The sequence below is a fragment of the Eriocheir sinensis genome, chromosome 64, assembly GCF_024679095.1.
Source record: "Eriocheir sinensis breed Jianghai 21 chromosome 64, ASM2467909v1, whole genome shotgun sequence".
NCBI lineage: Eukaryota > Metazoa > Arthropoda > Malacostraca > Decapoda > Varunidae > Eriocheir > Eriocheir sinensis.
In genome coordinates this window covers 2,955,278-2,973,390 of record NC_066572.1, presented here as the reverse complement: position 1 = coordinate 2,973,390, position 18,113 = coordinate 2,955,278, and the positions used below count along the sequence as shown (strand labels likewise).

The 18,113-nt window shown below is 46.0% G+C and overlaps 1 protein-coding gene across 3 annotated transcripts; it reads right to left on the bottom strand.

Annotated features, from left to right (window-relative positions):
- Positions 1-217: 217 nt before the first annotated feature.
- On the bottom strand, positions 218-17,888 carry LOC126987261 (testis-expressed protein 2-like). 3 transcript variants are annotated; one of them, XM_050844099.1, is made up of 11 exons: positions 17,764-17,869; positions 15,285-15,368; positions 10,429-10,576; positions 8,379-9,541; positions 7,927-8,041; positions 6,603-6,726; positions 6,137-6,270; positions 5,083-5,323; positions 4,806-4,947; positions 2,169-2,393; positions 218-1,703 (listed from the first exon to the last, which is right to left on the bottom strand). In XM_050844099.1, exons 2-11 carry the CDS (start codon positions 15,312-15,314, stop codon positions 693-695), a joined length of 3,333 nt encoding a protein of 1,110 aa, XP_050700056.1. In that variant the 5' UTR covers positions 15,315-15,368; positions 17,764-17,869; the 3' UTR covers positions 218-692. The 3 variants fall into 3 exon arrangements, with proteins under 3 accessions (XP_050700056.1, XP_050700057.1, XP_050700055.1); XM_050844100.1 differs by lacking the exon at positions 15,285-15,368 and having other exon boundaries at positions 17,764-17,888; XM_050844098.1 differs by lacking the exon at positions 17,764-17,869 and having other exon boundaries at positions 15,285-15,502.
- Between the last annotated feature and the right edge of the window lie 225 nt (positions 17,889-18,113).

Sequence of the window (18,113 nt, the reverse complement as noted above, 5' to 3'; positions counted from 1 at the left end):
TTTCCTCCCATTTTCAACCCCATTTCTTTCAATTAATTTTAACTTTTTTTTGCCCATTTCCCTTTTGATCAGGTTTTAATTACTGCCCATTTCTTTTTTTGTCTTTTTGTAATCTCTCTCTCTCTCTCTCTCTCTCTCTCTCTCTCTCTCTCTCTCTCTCTTTATCTATCTTTTTTTCAGCATTTTTTACTCATTCTCTTATATAGTAACTTCATCATTCTCTCTCTCTCTCTCTCTCTCTCTCTCTCTCTCTCTCTCTCTCTCTCTCTCTCTCTCTCTTTTCACTATCTTCATTATCTTTATTTTCTTTATTTTGTTCAGTCACTTTCTTTATTTTATTTTCTTATCTTCCTTCCTTCCTTTCCTTCCTTCCTTTTCACAACACTTCCTTTCTTTCTCTCTTTCTTTTTTCTTTCTTTCTTTCTTTCTTTCCGAGTCACATTTGGGAGACTAGATAAAGATAGGATAAGAAAAAAAAAGATTAAAGAAAGAATTAGGAATGTAAGATAATTGTAACAGAGAGAGAGAGAGAGAGAGAGAGAGAGAGAGAGAGGAGAGAAAGATAGGAGAAACAAAACACACACACACACACACACACACACACACACACACACAAACAGAACCCAAACTTGTGCGAAAACGTCAACACAAAATAACAACAAAAAACAACTTCGAAAAAAAAAAAAAAATCCTCAGTGTGACGATGGCGTGAATTTAACCACCGGCGTCAGAACCTGTGGGGTGGGGCGGGGGGCGGAGGTGGGGGGCGAGAAGGCAGGCGGGGGCATGGACTGGGCATCGCCGTGGGTGGAGGGGTGCGCGGCGGTCTCCCAGGGGGGCCTAGGGGGGGTGTGCTGGCCTGGGAGAAGCGGAGACATGACGGGAATCACCAAATCGTCCATATTTGGTAGAACGAAAACCTTCTCGAAAACGATCTTCAGCTGCTTCTGTATGAACTCCACAAGGATGGGGAGGGAGAGAGCGCGGTCGCCAAGCCTCGGCCGCGCCACCATGGTCAGCTCTGGGGCGCCGCGGAACCCATACCAGAGTCTATCCGTTGGCGGGGGCGGAACATTGAGCGCGAGAGTGCCAGCTAAGTGACGGACCTCAACGCTGAGCTCAATTCTAGTGTTGCTGACCCCCATGAGAGCGCGTTGTAGCAGCCGCCACTCCGCCGCATGCTGGAAGTACCTCGAAGCCGCCACTGTGTCCACGAGCTTGAGTAGCCGCCGTGAGGTTGGTCCGCCACCTCCCGTCGGCGGCCCAGCTTCCGCAGCTCCGCCATCCTCCTCTTCCTCCTCTTCGCTGGACGATTCCACGCTGTCATCCGTGTCTGTGTCGAAGTGGAGGTTGCGGAGGAGGCGGTCAGAGGACGGGGACCGCGTGTATACCCTAGGGTGGGCTGGCTCCCCTGGGCTCGGCGGGAGGGAGTGGGCGGAATGGACAGCATGGGTCGCGGCGTCAAGCCCAACCGTCGATCGCTTCAATTTCATGAGGTCAAGTTTGGTTTCGAGGCTGAGCGTAAAGTTCCCCGAGTACTCCACCTTGAGGTCCACCCATAGCCCCCTCGCGTTGACATGTGGAGTGCCCGCCGCATGGAGCTGGGGCGTGGAGGAACCCATGTTGACCCCACACACCACGAGGTCGCCGACGAAATAAGGAACGTGGAGTTTGCTAAGTTTCCGCTGGACGCGCTCTTGAACCTGAGAATGGAAATGGGTCAGGAAGGAATGGGGGTGAAATGGGGACAGGGGAGTGAAGGGGAAGGGAGGGGGAGGATAAGGGGAGGGAAATGGAATGGGGGTGATATGGGGACATGGGAGTGAAGGGGAAGGGAGGGGGAGGATAAGGGAAGGGAAATGGAATGGGGGTGATATGGGGAGAGGGGAAGAGGAGGAGGATGAAAATATGGAGAAGAGGAATGGAAGGGGAAGGGGGTAAAGAAATGGGAGAGAGAGAGAGAGAGAGAGAGAGAGAGAGAGAGAGAGAGAGAGAGAGAGAGAGAAGGTAGGCTATCTCTTTAACTTTATATAAATTACACACACACACACACACACACTCTTCCTCCTCCTCCTCCTTCTTCCTCCTCTTCCTCTTATCTTGGGTTAGGTTAGGTCTCTCTCTCTCTCTCTCTCTCTCTCTCTCTCTCTCTCTCTCTCTCTCCTTACCTTATTCGCCCAAAACGGGTTCCTCAAAAAATCATAAAATATCCGCCCCGCCAAAGCATTGATCCACGCCACGCTCGTCAGATCGGGGGCGGCCGGGGCTAGGGGCGGGGCGGGGCTGGGGTGGGTGCTGGCGGCAGTGGCGGAGGAGTTGGTGGCGGGTTGATACAGGAGCCTTGCCATGTATCTCTCAAAGGACATTTCTGGGGGTGTCCCTGGTGCCTGGTCCTGTGGGCAAGGGTATGGGGTATGGTTAGGCTATGGGGGGAATGGGTATATGGGTAATGGGTTAGGTGGGTATGGGTGAAATAGTAAGGGAAGGGGCAATGGGGGTGTTAGGGTAAGTTAGGCTATGGTTAGGTTAGGGTAGCTTTAAGGGAATGAGGTATGGTTAGGCTACTAGGAAATGGGTATATGGGTAATGGGTAAGGTGGGTATGGGTGAAATAGTAAGGGAAGGGGCAATGGGGGTGTTCATCCCTGTACTGTCCAAATCCCTTATGCAAGAGTTAACCAGCATCTTCACTCTTTCATCCCTGTGCTGTCCAAATCCCTTATGCAAGAGTTAACCAGCATCTTCACTCTTTCATCCCTGTACTGTCCAAATCCCTTATGCAAGAGTTAACCAGCATCTTCACTCTTTCATCCCTGTGCTGTCCAAATCCCTTATGCAAGAGTTAACCAGCATCTTCACTCTTTCATCCCTGTGCTGTCCAAATCCCTTATGCAAGAGTTAACCAGCATCTTCACTCTTTCATCCCTGTACTGTCCAAATCCCTTATGCAAGAGTTAACCAGCATCTCCACTCTTTCATCCCTGTGCTGTCCAAATCCCTTATGCAAGAGTTAACCAGCATCTCCACTCTTTCATCCCTGTACTGTCCAAATCCCTTATGCAAGAGTTAACCAGCATCTCCACTCTTTCATCCCTGTACTGTCCAAATCCCTTATGCAAGAGTTAACCAGCATCTTCACTCTTTCATCCCTGTACTGTCCAAATCCCTTATGCAAGAGTTAACCAGCATCTTCACTCTTTCATCCCTGTACTGTCCAAATCCCTTATGCAAGAGTTAACCAGCATCTTCATTCTCTCATCCCAATTCCTTATGCAAGAGTTAACCAGCATCTTCACTCTTTCATCCCTGTACTGTCCAAATCCCTTATGCAAGAGTTAACCAGCATCTACACTCTTTCATCCCTGTACTGTCCAAATCCCTTATGCAAGAGTTAACCAGCATCTCCACTCTTTCATCCCTGTACTGTCCAAATCCCTTATGCAAGAGTTAACCAGCATCTCCACTCTTTCATCCCTGTACTGTCCAAATCCCTTATGCAAGAGTTAACCAGCATCTTCACTCTTTCATCCCTGTACTGTCCAAATCCCTTATGCAAGAGTTAACCAGCATCTTCACTCTTTCATCCCTGTGCTGTCCAAATCCCTTATGCAAGAGTTAACCAGCATCTTCACTCTTTCATCCCTGTACTGTCCAAATCCCTTATGCAAGAGTTAACCAGCATCTCACTCTCATCCCTGTACTGTCCAAATCCCTGATGCAAGAGTTACCCAGCATCTCACTCTTTCATCCCTGTACTGTCCAAATCCACTATGCAAGAGTTAACCAGCATCTTCACTCTTTCATCCCTGTACTGTCCAAATCCCTTATGCAAGAGTTAACCAGCATCTTCACTCTTTCATCCCTGTGCTGTCCAAATCCCTTATGCAAGAGTTAACCAGCATCTTCACTCTTTCATCCCTGTACTGTCCAAATCCCTTATGCAAGAGTTAACCAGCATCTTCACTCTTTCATCCCTGTGCTGTCCAAATCCCTTATGCAAGAGTTAACCAGCATCTTCACTCTTTCATCCCTGTGCCGTCCAAATCCCTTATGCAAGAGTTAACCAGCATCTTCACTCTTTCATCCCTGTGCTGTCCAAATCCCTTATGAAAGAGTTAACCAGCATCTTCACTCTTTCATCCCTGTGCTGTCCAAATCCCTTATGGAAGAGTTCACCAGCATCTTCACTCTTTCATCCCTGTGCTGTCCAAATCCCTTATGCAAGAATTAACCAGCATCACTCTTTCATCCCTGTGCTGTCCAAATCCCTTATGCAAGAATTAACCAGCATCTTCACTCTTTCATCCCTGTGTTGTCCAAATCCCTTATGCAAGAGTTAACCAACATCTTCACTCTTTCATCCCTGTGCCGTCCAAATCCCTTATGCAAGAGTTAACCAGCATCTTCACTCTTTCATCCCTGTGCTGTCCAAATCCCTTATGCAAGAGTTAACCAGCATCTTCACTCTTTCATCCCTGTGCTGTCCAAATCCCTTATGACAGAGTCAACCAGCATCTTCACTCTTTCATTCCTGTGCTGTCCAAATCCTTCATGCAAGAGTCAACCAGCATCTTCACTCTTTCATCCCTGTGCTGTCCAAATCCCTTATGCAAGAGTTAACCAGCATCTTCACTCTTTCATCCCTGTGCTGTCCAAATCCCTTATGCAAGAGTTAACCAGCATCTTCACTCTTTCATCCCTGTGCTGTCCAAATCCCTTATGCAAGAGTTAACCAGCATCTTCACTCTTTCATCCCTGTGCTGTCCAAATCCCTTATGCAAGAGCTACCACCTCCTCCTCCCTTACCTGCATATGGTCCCTGCCAGGTCCGTCAGGTATGCCCTCCAGCAGTATGGTGTCTCCCGTATCCTGGGGCGGCTTGTGGCTGGGGGAGGGGCGGGCGGGGCGGTTGGGGGGGAGCTCCGAGGCCGCCACTAGCCGCCGGAACCTGGGGGAGAGAGGGGGGGGTAAGGAGGTGTGGTGGGAGGGGGTGGGGTTGAAATTCTCATTGTTAATCTTTGCTATTTCTCGTCCTTTCCTCTTTCTGTTAACTCTTCCTCCTCCTCCTCCTCCTCCTCCTTACCAGTCATCCTTCTCCCTGTCACAGCGGGCGAACAGGATCAGGCTTTTCTCCTGGCACATATCCTGCGTCACCTCCTCGAAGGACGCCATGTCTAAGGATGAGGACATGAGGTCATCTTCGCCGGAGGATCTGTTGTGGTGGTTTTCGAGACTCCAGTTGGTAGTGTTGGTGTTGGTTGTGTCTCCGCCACTCTCCGAGCTACCCTGACGCCCAAGTTCCGAGGGGGGGCTTGGGGGTGGGCCTGGGGGGGCGGGAAGGGGGTGGGGTTAGTGTGAGGGGGTGGGAAGGAAGGGAAGGGAAGGAAGGAAGGGAGGGAAGGAAGGAAGGAAGGGAAGGAAGGGAAGGGAAAGGAAGGAGAGGGAAGGGAAGGGAATGGAATGGAAGGGAAGGGAATGGAAGGGAAGGGAAGGGAATGGAAGGGAAGGGAATGGAAGGGAAGGGAAGGGAAGGAAGAGGAGAGAGAGAGAGAGAGAGAGAGAGAGAGAGAGAGAGAGAGAGAGAGAGAGACACACACACACACACACACACACATTTCCTCTTTCCTCTTCTCTAATCCTACTCCTCTTCCTCCTCCTCCTCCTCCTCCTTCTTCCTCTTTTCTACCTACTCTTCCTTACCTCTTCTTCCTTCTCCCTCTCCTCTTGATCCACTGTTTCTTCCTCCTCCTCTTCTTCCTCTCCTCTGCTCCTTTTCTTCTTTGTCTTCTTCTTCTTATCTTCTCCTCCTCTTACTTCCATCTTCTTCCTTCCTCCTCCTCCTCCTCCTCTCCTTTCCCTGTCCACTCCTCCTCCTCCTCTTACTCTTCTCCTTCTTCTCCTACACCCTCTCATTTCTTCCTCTTCCTCTTCCTCCTCCTCCTCCTTCTCCTCTTCCTATACCTTCTCATCTCTCCTCCTCCTCCTTCTCTACCTTCTCATCTCTCCTCCTCCTTCTCTACCTTCTCATCTCTCCTCCTCCTCCTCCTCTTCCTCTTCCATCTCTTCTTCTCCTCCTCTCTCCTCCTACACCCTTTCACATCTTCCCTCCTCCTCCTCCTCCTCCTCCTCCTCTGTACCTGGGCTGGCGAAGTGCATGGGGCTGCCCTGGGCGGAACCGGCGGGTGTGGAGTTGATGGAGACGGGTGACGGAGAGCTGTCCTTACTCCACGCCTGAAGGTGGATGCAGATGGGGTACTTCCTGCTCCAGAGCCTGCGGATGACGGGTGGATGAGGGTGGCGGATGACGGGGTGGTGGATGACGGGTGGTGGATGACAGGTGGCGGATGACAGGTGGCGGATGACGGGTGGCGGATGACAAGTGGCGGATGACAGGTGGCGGATGACAGTGGCGGATGAGTGGCGGATGAGTGAAACAGGTGGTAAATGAGACAGGTGGAGAATGAATGAGTGTGGATGAGAGATGGATGATGAGCTTTGGGGTGGATGTGTGCAAAATATCAACGTGAATGAATAGTTAAAAAAATTACTACTACTACTACTACTACTACCACTACTACTACTACTACTACTACGACCACTCACCATCGCCTGGGCAGGTTCTTGGGCAGCAGCAGGACCTGGCACCCGGCAAGGTCATACTCCAGGTGGTGGGTGAAGGTCAGGTTCCGGATCTCCTCGTGGAGTCGGGCATGCTTGGGAACCTTACCTGGTGGGGGTGGGGTGGGGGGTAGGGGGGTGAGGGGGGTGGGGGTAGGGGGTAGGGGGGTGAGGGGGGAAGGGGTGAATTGATTAGTGTTTTGTTTGTTTATTTATTTTTTTTCTTGTTTTTTTGTGAAGTTCATTTTTTTATTTATTTTTTTTTCTGCTTTTTGTGAACTTCATTTTTTAATTTATTTTTTTCTGCTTTTTGTGAACTTCATTTTTTAATTTATTTTTTTCTGCTTTTTGTGAACTTCATTTTTTAATTTATTTTTTTGCTTTTGTGAACTTTATTTTATTTTTTTTTATTTTTTTTAATGTGTTTTGTAAGGTTGCATTTGTCTATTGAAATGACATTTTTTTTTTTTTAAGTTTTAATCTATATATGTTAATGCCTCCTCCTCCTCCTCCTCCTCCTCTTCTTCTTCTTCTTCTTCTCCTTTCTCTTCCCCTCTTCTTCATCTCTCCTCCTCCTCCTCCTCCTCCTCCTCCTCCTCTTCTTCTTCTTCTCCTTTCTCTTCCCTGTTCTTCCCCTCTTCTTCATCTCTCCTCCTCCTCCTCCTCCTTCTCTTCTTCTTCTTCTCCTTTCTCTTCCCTGTTCTTCCCCTCTTCTTCATCTCCTCCTCCTCCTCCTCCTCCTCTTCTTCTTCTTCTTCTCCTTTCTCTTCCCTGTTCTTCCCCTCTTCTTCATCTCCTCCTCCTCCTCCTCCTCCTCCTCCTCTTCTTCTTCTCCTCTCTCTTCCCTGTTCTTCCCCTCTTCTTCATCTCTCCTCCTCCTCCTCCTCCTCCTCCTTCTCCTCCTCCTCTTCTTCTTCTTCTTCTCCTTTCTCTTCCCTGTTCTTCCCCTCTTCTTCATCTCCTCCTCCTCCTCCTCCTCCTCTTCTTCTTCTTCTCCTTTCTCTTCCCTGTTCTTCCCCTCTTCTTCTCCTCCTCCTCCTCCTCCTCTTCCTTCCTTTCACTGTCTTCTATTCCTCCTTCCTTCCTTCCTAACCCTTCCCTTCCCTTCTCCCTTCTTCTCCCTCTCCCTACCCTTCCCTCCCTTCCTCTACCCTCCCTTCCCTTCCCTTTCCTTCCTCTCCCCCGTCCACTCCCTTTCAATACACACCCTTACAAATCCCCAATGACCTCACACTCCCTATCCTCCCTTTTATCACCCCCCCCAGTCCTCTCTCCACCCCCCCCCAGTCCCCCAGCCCCCAGTACATACCCCTGGGGAAGTCCATCTTGAGTCTGGACCCCTGTAGTCTGAGTAGGACCGAGTGGGTGAGGGATACATGGTAGGTCTCTGGACTGTATTCTCCCTCCAACTTGTTCATCCAGCCCTGTGGAGGAGGAAGGGTGGGTGAGAGAGAGGGAGGAGGAGGAGGGTAGGGTGTGGAAGGGGAGTGGAGTGGAAGGGTATAGATGGGTGGTGTGTGTGTGTGTGTGTGTGTGTGTGTGTGTGTGTTTGATGGAAGGGGTGGAAGGAAGGGAAGGGAAGGAAAGGGAAGGGAAAGGAAGGGAAAGGAAAGGAAGGGAAGGGAAAGGAAGGGAAGGGAAAAGAAGGGAAGGGAAGAGAAAGAGAAAAAGTGATACAAAACAGGAAAAAACACACAATAAAAACATAAACACACACACACACACACACACACACAAACAAACGCACAGACACACACATACCTTATACAGCTGCTTATCCTCGTACACTGGCAGCGTCAACATCACGGGGCCATCGTCTGGGGCGGGGCCGGAGGACAGCGGGGCGGACGGGGCCAGAAAGTGTAGGAGACAGTGCGTAGCGAGCCCCGAGACCATAACCCCGACCAGGAGACCCCCAAGGAAAGGCGGGAGGGGGAGTACGAACGCAATGATGAAAAGTGCCGTTAGGAATTTATAGAGGAAGGGGCGGGTGATTGGAACCTGGCCGGCGACATCAAAAACCTGCGCTCGGAAGGTTGATGTCCCCTTCCGTGCGCTGCGTCCGCCCCCATGCGCCGTTTTGCCGATAGGGGCGTCGGGGAGGCCGGTAGGTACGCTAGAGGCGGTGGTATGAGTCGGTAGGAATGCGGTTGTGGTCTCGGTTGCCTCCTCTGCGCGGTCGACCTCCCCTTCGTCGCACTCGAGAAGCATTTCCTCGCCGAGCCCTTCGTCGCGTCCGAGAAGAGATGTAAACACGGAGGGCTTGTTTTTCGCCTCCTTCCCACTCTTGCTCTCCTTCGCCACCTTCGCCGCAGCCTCCTTGCTCGCCCGCCGTTGCCGCAGCTCCGACAGCTTGGGGCGAATACTACCAAGCTCGCTCTTGAACTTGCTGGTATGTTCCGTGATGTCCTGGACTAATGTAGTTTTCGTTTTCGGGGAGTCTGATGTCTGTGGCCCGTCCTCGTCCTTCCTCGGGGCGGGGCATGTCGGGGAACGGTCGGATAGCCCCGCAGTACCCCCAGCCGCCCCGCTGCCACCTCCGCTACCCCCGGATCCGCCCCCTTCGCTCTCCGTCGAACCCTCACTGACGCAGAGCCTCTCACGGTTTTCCTTTCCTTCCTTATCCTTCCGTATCTCATTGATCTTGTCCTCGAATGTCTTGGTGATCCGCGAGAGAAGCCCCCCGGCCCCCGCAGTCGCCCCGGTGCCCCCGTCGCCGCTGCGGGGTGGCGGGGGCGGGGGTATGGCCTCAGGGGGGACGGCGCTGCTGTCGAGAGAGGACGAGCGTTTACCAAGAACTCGGTTTAATGTTTCTTTGACCGGCGAAGCTTCCCGTAGCGACTCAGCACGCCCCACAGTGACGCCGCCGCCCGCTGCCGCTGCGTCCAGCCCTGAGGTGATGTCGGTGGGCGCCTCGTCATCTTCTGCATGGGGGGGAAGGGGGGAAGGGGTGAGAAGGGGTAGGGGAAAGGGATGTCATTTGTTGTGTATATTTTTTGAATGGGGTGAAAGAGTAAGGAAGGAAGGAAGGAGGGAGGGAGGAGGGAAGAAGGGAAGGAAGGAAGGGAGGGAAGGAAGGAAGGAAGGAAGGAAAGGGAGGGAGGGAGGAGGGAAAGAAGGGAGGAAGGAAGGAAGGAAGGAAGGAAGGAAGGAAGGGAAGGAAGGATAACAAGGAGAAAGGAGAGAAAACTGAAGAAAATAGGAAGAATGGAGAGAGAGAGAGAGAGAGAGAGAGAGAGAGAGAGAGAAAGCATACAATCACACTAAATACTTCTCTTAAAAAATATATATAAAAAAAGAAAATATACATATACTGTACACATATATCTATTAACTAAACTATCTATCTATCTATCTATCAGCACATATCTAAACAACAACAACAACAACAACAACAAGAGTATTTAAGAGACAGAATAAGGACAAAAAATATATTAATACACCAAAAAGTTCAACCAATTCCTTACTTGATAGATTTGCAAGTTCTTCTGGGCCAGGCAGTAAAAAAAATGATTATAAAAAGGTTAATATAGAGGTAAATGAAGGTAATATATTGGTAGTAATAGTAGTAGTAGTAGTAGTAGTAGTAGTAGTAGTAGTAGTAGTAGTAGTAGTCTGCTCCTCACCAACCCTCACTACCTCCCCCAAAAATTAGCATAGTTTTAATTTATTTATTTATTTATTTATTTTTTACAGCGAAGGGAACATCTACTACTTGCTATTCAACTACCTTTCTACCCATCCCACAAGCCCCCTAACACCCTTCTCTTACCCCCACCCTCTATCCCCCCTTCCCCTTCCCTCCGCTCACCTTCCTCCTGGTCCGACACTTGGGTAAGGTTTTCAGCGGAAGGGTCGAACCTGAAGCTTATGGAGGGCACACTCTGGTTGGACGCTCGGCCCTTCAGCAGCGCCAGGGATATCTTGGGGCTACCCTCACGGCCACTCATGGTTGCGGCCTGGGGGGGGGAGTGGGCGGTGAGTGAGGGGTGGGGGGGTGAGGGGTGGGGGGAGTGTGTGTGTGTGTGGGGAGGGAGGTTGAAAGGAGGGAAGGGAAGGGAAGGGAAAGGGAGAGAAAGAAAGGAAAGGGAAGGGAAGGGAAGGGAATGGAATAAAATGTGTATGTAAGTGTGTGCGTATATATGTGTGTGTGTGTGTGCGTCATTAAGCGTACAAGAGCCGCACTTTACATAGAGCAGAAGGAAATACTAACATTCATGAAGAAGTAGTATTTAAATTAACATTGAGTGACATTCAAGGATCAATTTACATATACCAAAGAATTTATATTAGAAGTATTATACATATTATCCTGAAAATTATCCTTACATCATATTAAGCTTTTCCTTCACTGCCCAGAAGCAAAGATAGATAAAATATATATAGACAGTGAAAGGAAGGAAGGAAGGAAGGAAGGAAGACAGGAAGGAAGGAAGGAAGGAAGGAAGGAAGGAAGGAAGGAAGACAGGAAGGGTATGGTAGGGGAGGGAAAGGAAGGACAGCATAGACGAAGGGAAGGGAAGGAGAGGTAGGGAAAGGAAGGGTATGGTAGGGAAGGGGAAGGGTATGGTAAGGGAAGGGTTTGGTAGGGAAGGGGAAGGGTATGGTAAGGGAAGGGTTTGGTAGGGAAGGGGAAGGGTACGGTAGGGGAAGGGAAGGGAAAGGAAGGGAAGGGTTTGGTAGGGAAGGGGAAGAAAGGGAAGGGAAAGGAAGGGTATGGTAGGGAAGGGGAAGAGAAAGGAAGGGAAAGGAAGGGAAGAGAAGGGAAGGGAAAGGAAAGGAAGGGATGGGAAGGGAAGGGAAGAGGAAGGGAGAGGAAATAAACAAGAAGAAAAAAATTAATAAAAGATGAAAAAAAAAAAGAAATTAAAGACAAAATTAATAAAAAGGGAAAATAAAATAATAAAAAAATAAGATGAAATAAATGATATAAAAATACAGAGCCCGAACACACAAACGAACACACACACACGCCCGCCCACATAATAAACACCACGAAAAAACGAAACAACAACAACAACAACAACAACAACGCTTCATTAAACTCAAATTAATTAATGAAAAAAAAGAGAATATGTTAATTACTTAAATAATGACGCACACACACACACACACACACACACACACACACACACACACACACATATGGTGACTCATCTACAGTAATTCATTTAAGTACTCTCTCTCTCTCTCTCTCTCTCTCTCTCTCTCTCTCTCTCTCTGTATTTTGAGGGGGGGGTTAAAATTTCCTGTATTTTGAGGGGAGGGTTAAAATTTTCTGTATTTTGAGGCGGGGTTAAAATTTCCTGTATGTTTTGAGGGGTGGGTTAAAATTTCCTGTATTTTGAGGGGAGGGTTAAAATTTCCTGTATTTTGAGGCGGGGTTAAAATTTCCTGTATGTTTTGAGGGGTGGGTTAAAATTTCCTGTTTTTTGAGGGGGGGTTTAAAATTTCCTGTATTTTGAGGGAAGGGTTAAAATTTCCTGTATTTTGAGGGGAGGGTTAAAATTTCCTGTATTTTGAGGGGAGGGTTAAAATTTCCTGTATTTTGAGGGAGGGTTAAAATTTCCTGTATTTTGAGGGGTGGGTTAAAATTTCCTGTATTTTGAGGGAGGGGTTAAGATTTCCAGTATTTTGAGGGGAGGGTTAAAATTTTCTGTATTTTGAGGGGGGGGTTAAAATTTAGTGTAATTTGAGGGGTGTGTTATAATTTTCTGTATTTTGAGGGAGGTTAAATTTTCCTGTATTTTGAGGGAGGTTAAAATTTCCTGTATTTTGAGGGAGGTTAAAATTTTCTGTATTTTGAGGGAGGTTAAAATTTCCTGTATTTTGAGGGAGGTTAAAATTTTCTGTATTTTGAGGGAGGTTAAATTTTCCTGTATTTTGAGGGAGGTTAAAATTTTCTGTATTTTGAGGGAGGTGAAACTTTGCTGTATTTTTAGGGGAGGGTTAAAATTTTCTTTATTTTGAGGGGAGGGTTAAAATTTCCTGTATTTTGAGGGGAGGGTTAAATTTTCCTGTATTTTGAGGGGAGGGTTAAAATTTCCTATATTTTGAGGGGAGGGTTAAAATTTCCTGTATTTTGAGGGGGGGTTAAAATTTCCTGTATTTTGAGGGAGGTTAAATTTTCCTGTATTTTGAGGGAGGTTAAAATTTCCTGTATTTTGAGGGAGGTTAAAATTTCCTGTATTTTGAGGGGAGGGTTAAAATTTCCTGTATTTTGAGGGGAGGGTTAAAATTTCCTGTATTTTGAGGGAGGGGTTAAAATTTCCAGTATTTTGAGGGGAGGGTTAAAATTTTCTGTATTTTGAGGGAGGGTTAAAATTTCCTGTATTTTGAGTGGCGGGTTAAAATTTCCAGTATTTTGAGGGAGGTTAAAATTTCCTGTATTTTGAGGAGGTTAAAATTTCCTGTATTTTGAGGGAGGTTAAAATTTCCTGTATTTTGAGGGGTCTAAAATTTCCTGTATTTTGAGGGGGGTTAAAATTTCCTGTATTTTGAGGGAGGTAAAATTTTCCTGTATTTTGAGGAGGTTAAAATTTCCTGTATTTTGAGGGGGTCTAAAAGTACCTGTATTTTGAGGGGAGGGTTAAATTTTCCTGTATTTTGAGGGGAGGGTTAAAATTTCCTGTATTTTGAGGGGAGGGTTAAAATTTTCTGTATTTTGAGGGGAGGGTTAAAATTTCCTGTATTTTGAGGGGAGGGTTAAAATTTCCTGTATTTTGAGGGGTGGGTTAAAATTTCCTGTATTTTGAGGGGAGGGTTAAAATTTCCTGTATTTTGAGGGAGGTTAAAGTTTCCTGTATTTTGAGGGAGGTTAAAATTTCCTGTATTTTGAGGGGGTTAAAATTTCCTGTATTTTGAGGGAGGGGTTAAAATTTCCAGTATTTTGAGGGAGGTTTAAAATTTCCTGTATTTTAAGGGGGAGTCTAAAATTTCCTGTATTTTGAGGGGAGGGTTAAAATTTCCTGTATTTTGAGGGGGAGGGTTAAAATTTCCTGTATTTTGAGGGGAGGGTTAAAGTTTCCTGTATTTTGAGGGAGGTTAAAATTTCCTGTATTTTGAGGGAGGTTAAAATTTCCTGTATTTTGAGGGAGGTTAAAATTTCCTGTATTTTGAGGGGAGGGTTAAATTTTCCTGTATTTTGAGGGGAGGGTTAAAATTTTCTGTATTTTGAGGGGAGGGTTAAATTTTCCTGTATTTTGAGGGGAGGGTTAAAATTTCCTGTATTTTGAGGGAGGGGTTAAAATTTCCTGTATTTTGAGGGGAGGGTTAAAATTTCCTGTATTTTGAGGGGAGGGTTAAAATTTCCTGTATTTTGAGGGGGGGGTTAAAATTTCCTGTATTTTGAGGGGAGGGTTAAAATTTCCTGTATTTTGAGGGGAGGGTTAAAATTTCCTGTATTTTGAGGGGAGGGTTAAAATTTCCTGTATTTTGAGGGAGGGTTAAAATTTCCTGTATTTTGAGGAGGTTAAAATTTCCTGTATTTTGAGGGGAGGGTTAAATTTTCCTGTATTTTGAGGGGGGTCTAAAATTTCCTGTATTTTGAGGGAGGTTAAAATTTTCTGTTTTTTGAGGGGAGGGTTAAAATTTCCTGTATTTTGAGGGGAGGGTTAAAGTTTCCTGTATTTTGAGGGGGAGGATTAAAATTTCCTGTATTTTGAGGGGAGGGTTAAAATTTCCTGTATTTTGAGGGGAGGGTTAAATTTTCCTGTATTTTGAGGGGGGGGGGGGGTCTAAAATTTCCTGTATTTTGAGGGGAGGGTTAAAATTTCCTGTATTTTGAGGGGGGGGGGGGGTTAAAATTTCCTGCATTTTGAGGGGAGGGTTAAAATTTCCTGTATTTTGAGGGGGGGGTTAAAATTTCCTGTATTTTCAAGGGGGGGTCTAAAATTTCCTGTTTGTGTGAATTTGAACTTGCATATAAATAAAAAAATTAAAAACATATAGGCCTAAATTAATAAAATATAACCATAAAATAAGTATGCATAGATAAGTAGACTGTATAAGTAAATAAACAACTTAAGTAAAAATAAATAACATAAGTGGTTTAAACTCATAGGCTTAGAAAACATTATATTATTTTGCATAGGCCTACCACCACCAACAACAACAACAACAATAACTCAACTACTGATAATAATAATAATAATAATAATAATAATAATAATAATAATAATAATAATAATAATAAAAATAATAATGGTTGTTTAATATATTTACATTTTAATTGCAGTTTATGAGACAGTATTGAGAAAGGGAGAGAGAGAGAGAGAGAGAGAGAGAGAGAGAGAGAGAGAGAGAGAGAGAGAGAGAGAGATAAGGATGATTAATGACCCAAAGCAAAACACACACACACACACACACACACACACACACACACACACACACAAACACACAAACCCAACAACCTTTCCCCTAAAACACACACACACACACACACAAACACACACACACACACACACACACACAAACCCAACAACCTTTCCCCTAAAACAAACGCACACACACACACACACACACACACACACATACACAAACACACACACAAACACACTCACAAACGCACACAAACCCAACAGCCTTTCCCCTAAAACAAACACACACAAACACACACACAAAGCAACTCTACCATCCCCAAACACACACACACACAAACACACTAACCTTGAAGTCTCTCCACATATTCTGGGCCATTGGAGACAGCGGTGTTTGTGTGTTTGTTTGTCTGTCATTCCCCCCGCTTGGCCGCTGTGTATTAGACATCATTCACCCGTTTGTTTGTGTGTGCATTTGTGTGTGTGTGTGGATGGGTGCATGTGTGTGAGTGTGTGTGTGTGTGTGTGTTGGCTGGGGAAGACTGAGGGAGGAGGTGTTTGGCTGATTGTGTGTGTGTGTGTGTGTGTGTGTGTGATAAGATAGATTGTTCATGTATTAGTGTGTGCGTGTGTGTGTGTGTGTGTGTGTGTGACTGCAGAATAACATGACAAAGGAAAAAAAAAAACACAATAAAACATAATAATAATAATAATGATATATATTGCTGAAGATGACAAGGCAAACACACACACACACACACACACACACACACACTCACACACACACGGTATCACATTTATTACTTCAGATTTACTTTCGATGTATTAAAAAAGGGAGAGATACCAGAAAGGAAGCTACACTATACCCATTTATAAAGAGAAATGAGATGATTTGAAATGTGTTAACAATACTGGGATAAGGTTACTGGAGAATGGCTTGAAGGTACATGAAAAAAAAGTCCTGGAAAAGAGTCGTAGAAGGATAAGAATTGATGTGTTAATTTGGGTTTTGTTGCGCTGGGAGATCAATAACTGAGAGGGCTTCAGGAAAGGTTTACGGAGAAGAGGAGATTGTATCATGTTTTGGAAGATCTAGAGAAGGCATTTAATCCATTAGCAGCGGGGATCATGTTTCTTAATGGTCCCTCTAAGCGAGAAAAATGAGAAAAAATCACCCCTCACACAAACCATTTCATAATATATATATCAAAGCATTTGTGATCAGATTATGCATCATCTATTTTTGGGGGTTTATATCATGGCACAAATTTGGCCTGTCACTGCTACACGGTAAAGCCACAAATTTGGCCCGTCGCTGCTACACGGTAAAGCCACAAATTTGGCCTGTCACTGCTACACGGTAAAGCCACAAATTTGGCCCGTCGCTGCTACACGGTAAAGCCACAAATTTGGCCCGTCGCTGCTACACGGTAAAGCCACAAATTTGGCCCATCGCTGCTACATGGTAAAGCCACAAATTTGGCCCGTCGCTGCTACACGGTGAAGCCACAAATTTGGCCTGTCGCTGCTACATGGTAAAGCCACAAATTTGGCCCGTCGCTGCTACACGGTAAAGCCACAAATTTGGCCTGTCGCTGCTACATGGTAAAGCCACAAATTTGGCCCGTCGCTGCTACCAGGTTATAGAGTACCAAGGGAAATTATAAGATGGGGATTGAGAAAGGAAAGCGTACCAGAAAGATTGGTTGAATCGGTGATGGAACTATACGAAGGTACAGAATTGAGATTGAAAAGAGTGGAGGGAACATCAGATGAGTTGAAAATAGGAGTGTGGGTTCACCAGGGATGTCCTTAGCCCGCTCTTGTATATGACAGTAATGGAGGAGGAGGTTAGGTTAGGTTAGGTTAGGTTAGGTTAGGTTAAGTTAGGTTAGGTTAGGTTAGGTTAGGTTAGGTTAAGTGATTGATGAATGGATGGATGGAAGGAGGGAGTGGAGGAGAGCCAGAAAGCGTTCAACCACTTAGGAAGAGTGAAAATGAACCTTAAATAAAATGATGATACACATGGTTTCAGAAAGAGGGAATCATGTCTAACCAACTTACACACAAACACTTAGTCAGAAGAGATAACATAATCAATAAACAATGACAATTTACTGATAAAGAACAAGAGGAAGAGGAAGAGGAGGAGAAGAATGAAGGAAGAAAAAGGTAGGTATGATAAAAAAGGAAGAGAGAGAGAGAGAGAGAGAGAGAGAGAGAGAGAGAGAGAGAGAGATGCCCATACTGTAATCTTGCCTAATCTTCTAATGCACTGATAGAGAGAGAGAGAGAGAGAGAGAGAGAGAGAGAGAGAGAGAGAGAGAGAGAGAGAGAGAGAGAGAGAGGAGGCAATATGATGTAATAATTGTTTTCTGATTAATATAAGAGAGAGAGAGAGAGAGAGAGAGAGAGAGAGAGAGAGAGAGAGAGAGAGAGAGAGAGAGAGAGAGGAGGCAATATGATGTAATAATTGTTTTCTGATTAATATAAGAGAGAGAGAGAGAGAGAGAGAGAGAGAGAGAGAGAGAGAGAGAGAGAGAGAGAGAGAGATAACACACACACACACACACACACACACACACACACACACACACACACACACACACACACACACACTAACAAACAAACACAACACAGAAAACAAAACAAACACGAAATAAACGACAAAATAAAAATGTAAACAAACAAATTCAAGGGCGTGGATATCTCAGCTGAAAACATTACTCATCAGCAGATTCACCCTCGCAGCCATAACACACCCTTTTTCTCCCTTATTTCACCCTGCTCACCCTTCCCTCCGCATCCCCCTTGACCCTAAAACATACCTTGGTAATTAGTCAGGCGGAGGCACCATGGCGGGGTCGGGAGAGGGAGAAAATGGCAATAATTATGAAGCTTTCCCGAGAATGACAACACAACAGACGATGCCTATGACGTCACGGCCAGCTGATGACGTCACGCCCCGCTACGCTTCAATGGGTGCAGGATGGGGTGATTCTTGGTCTCGGTCTTGGTGTTGGTCTCGGAGTATGCACGTTTTACTGGATTTACAACGTTTTTTATCGCTTTGTAAGGCCATCTCCATCCTTATCGCTATCTTTTCTTCATTATCTTTATTCTCCATGCTTAGTTACACACTCTAAATGGCTTAAAATGGATATATTGTGAGTGTTAG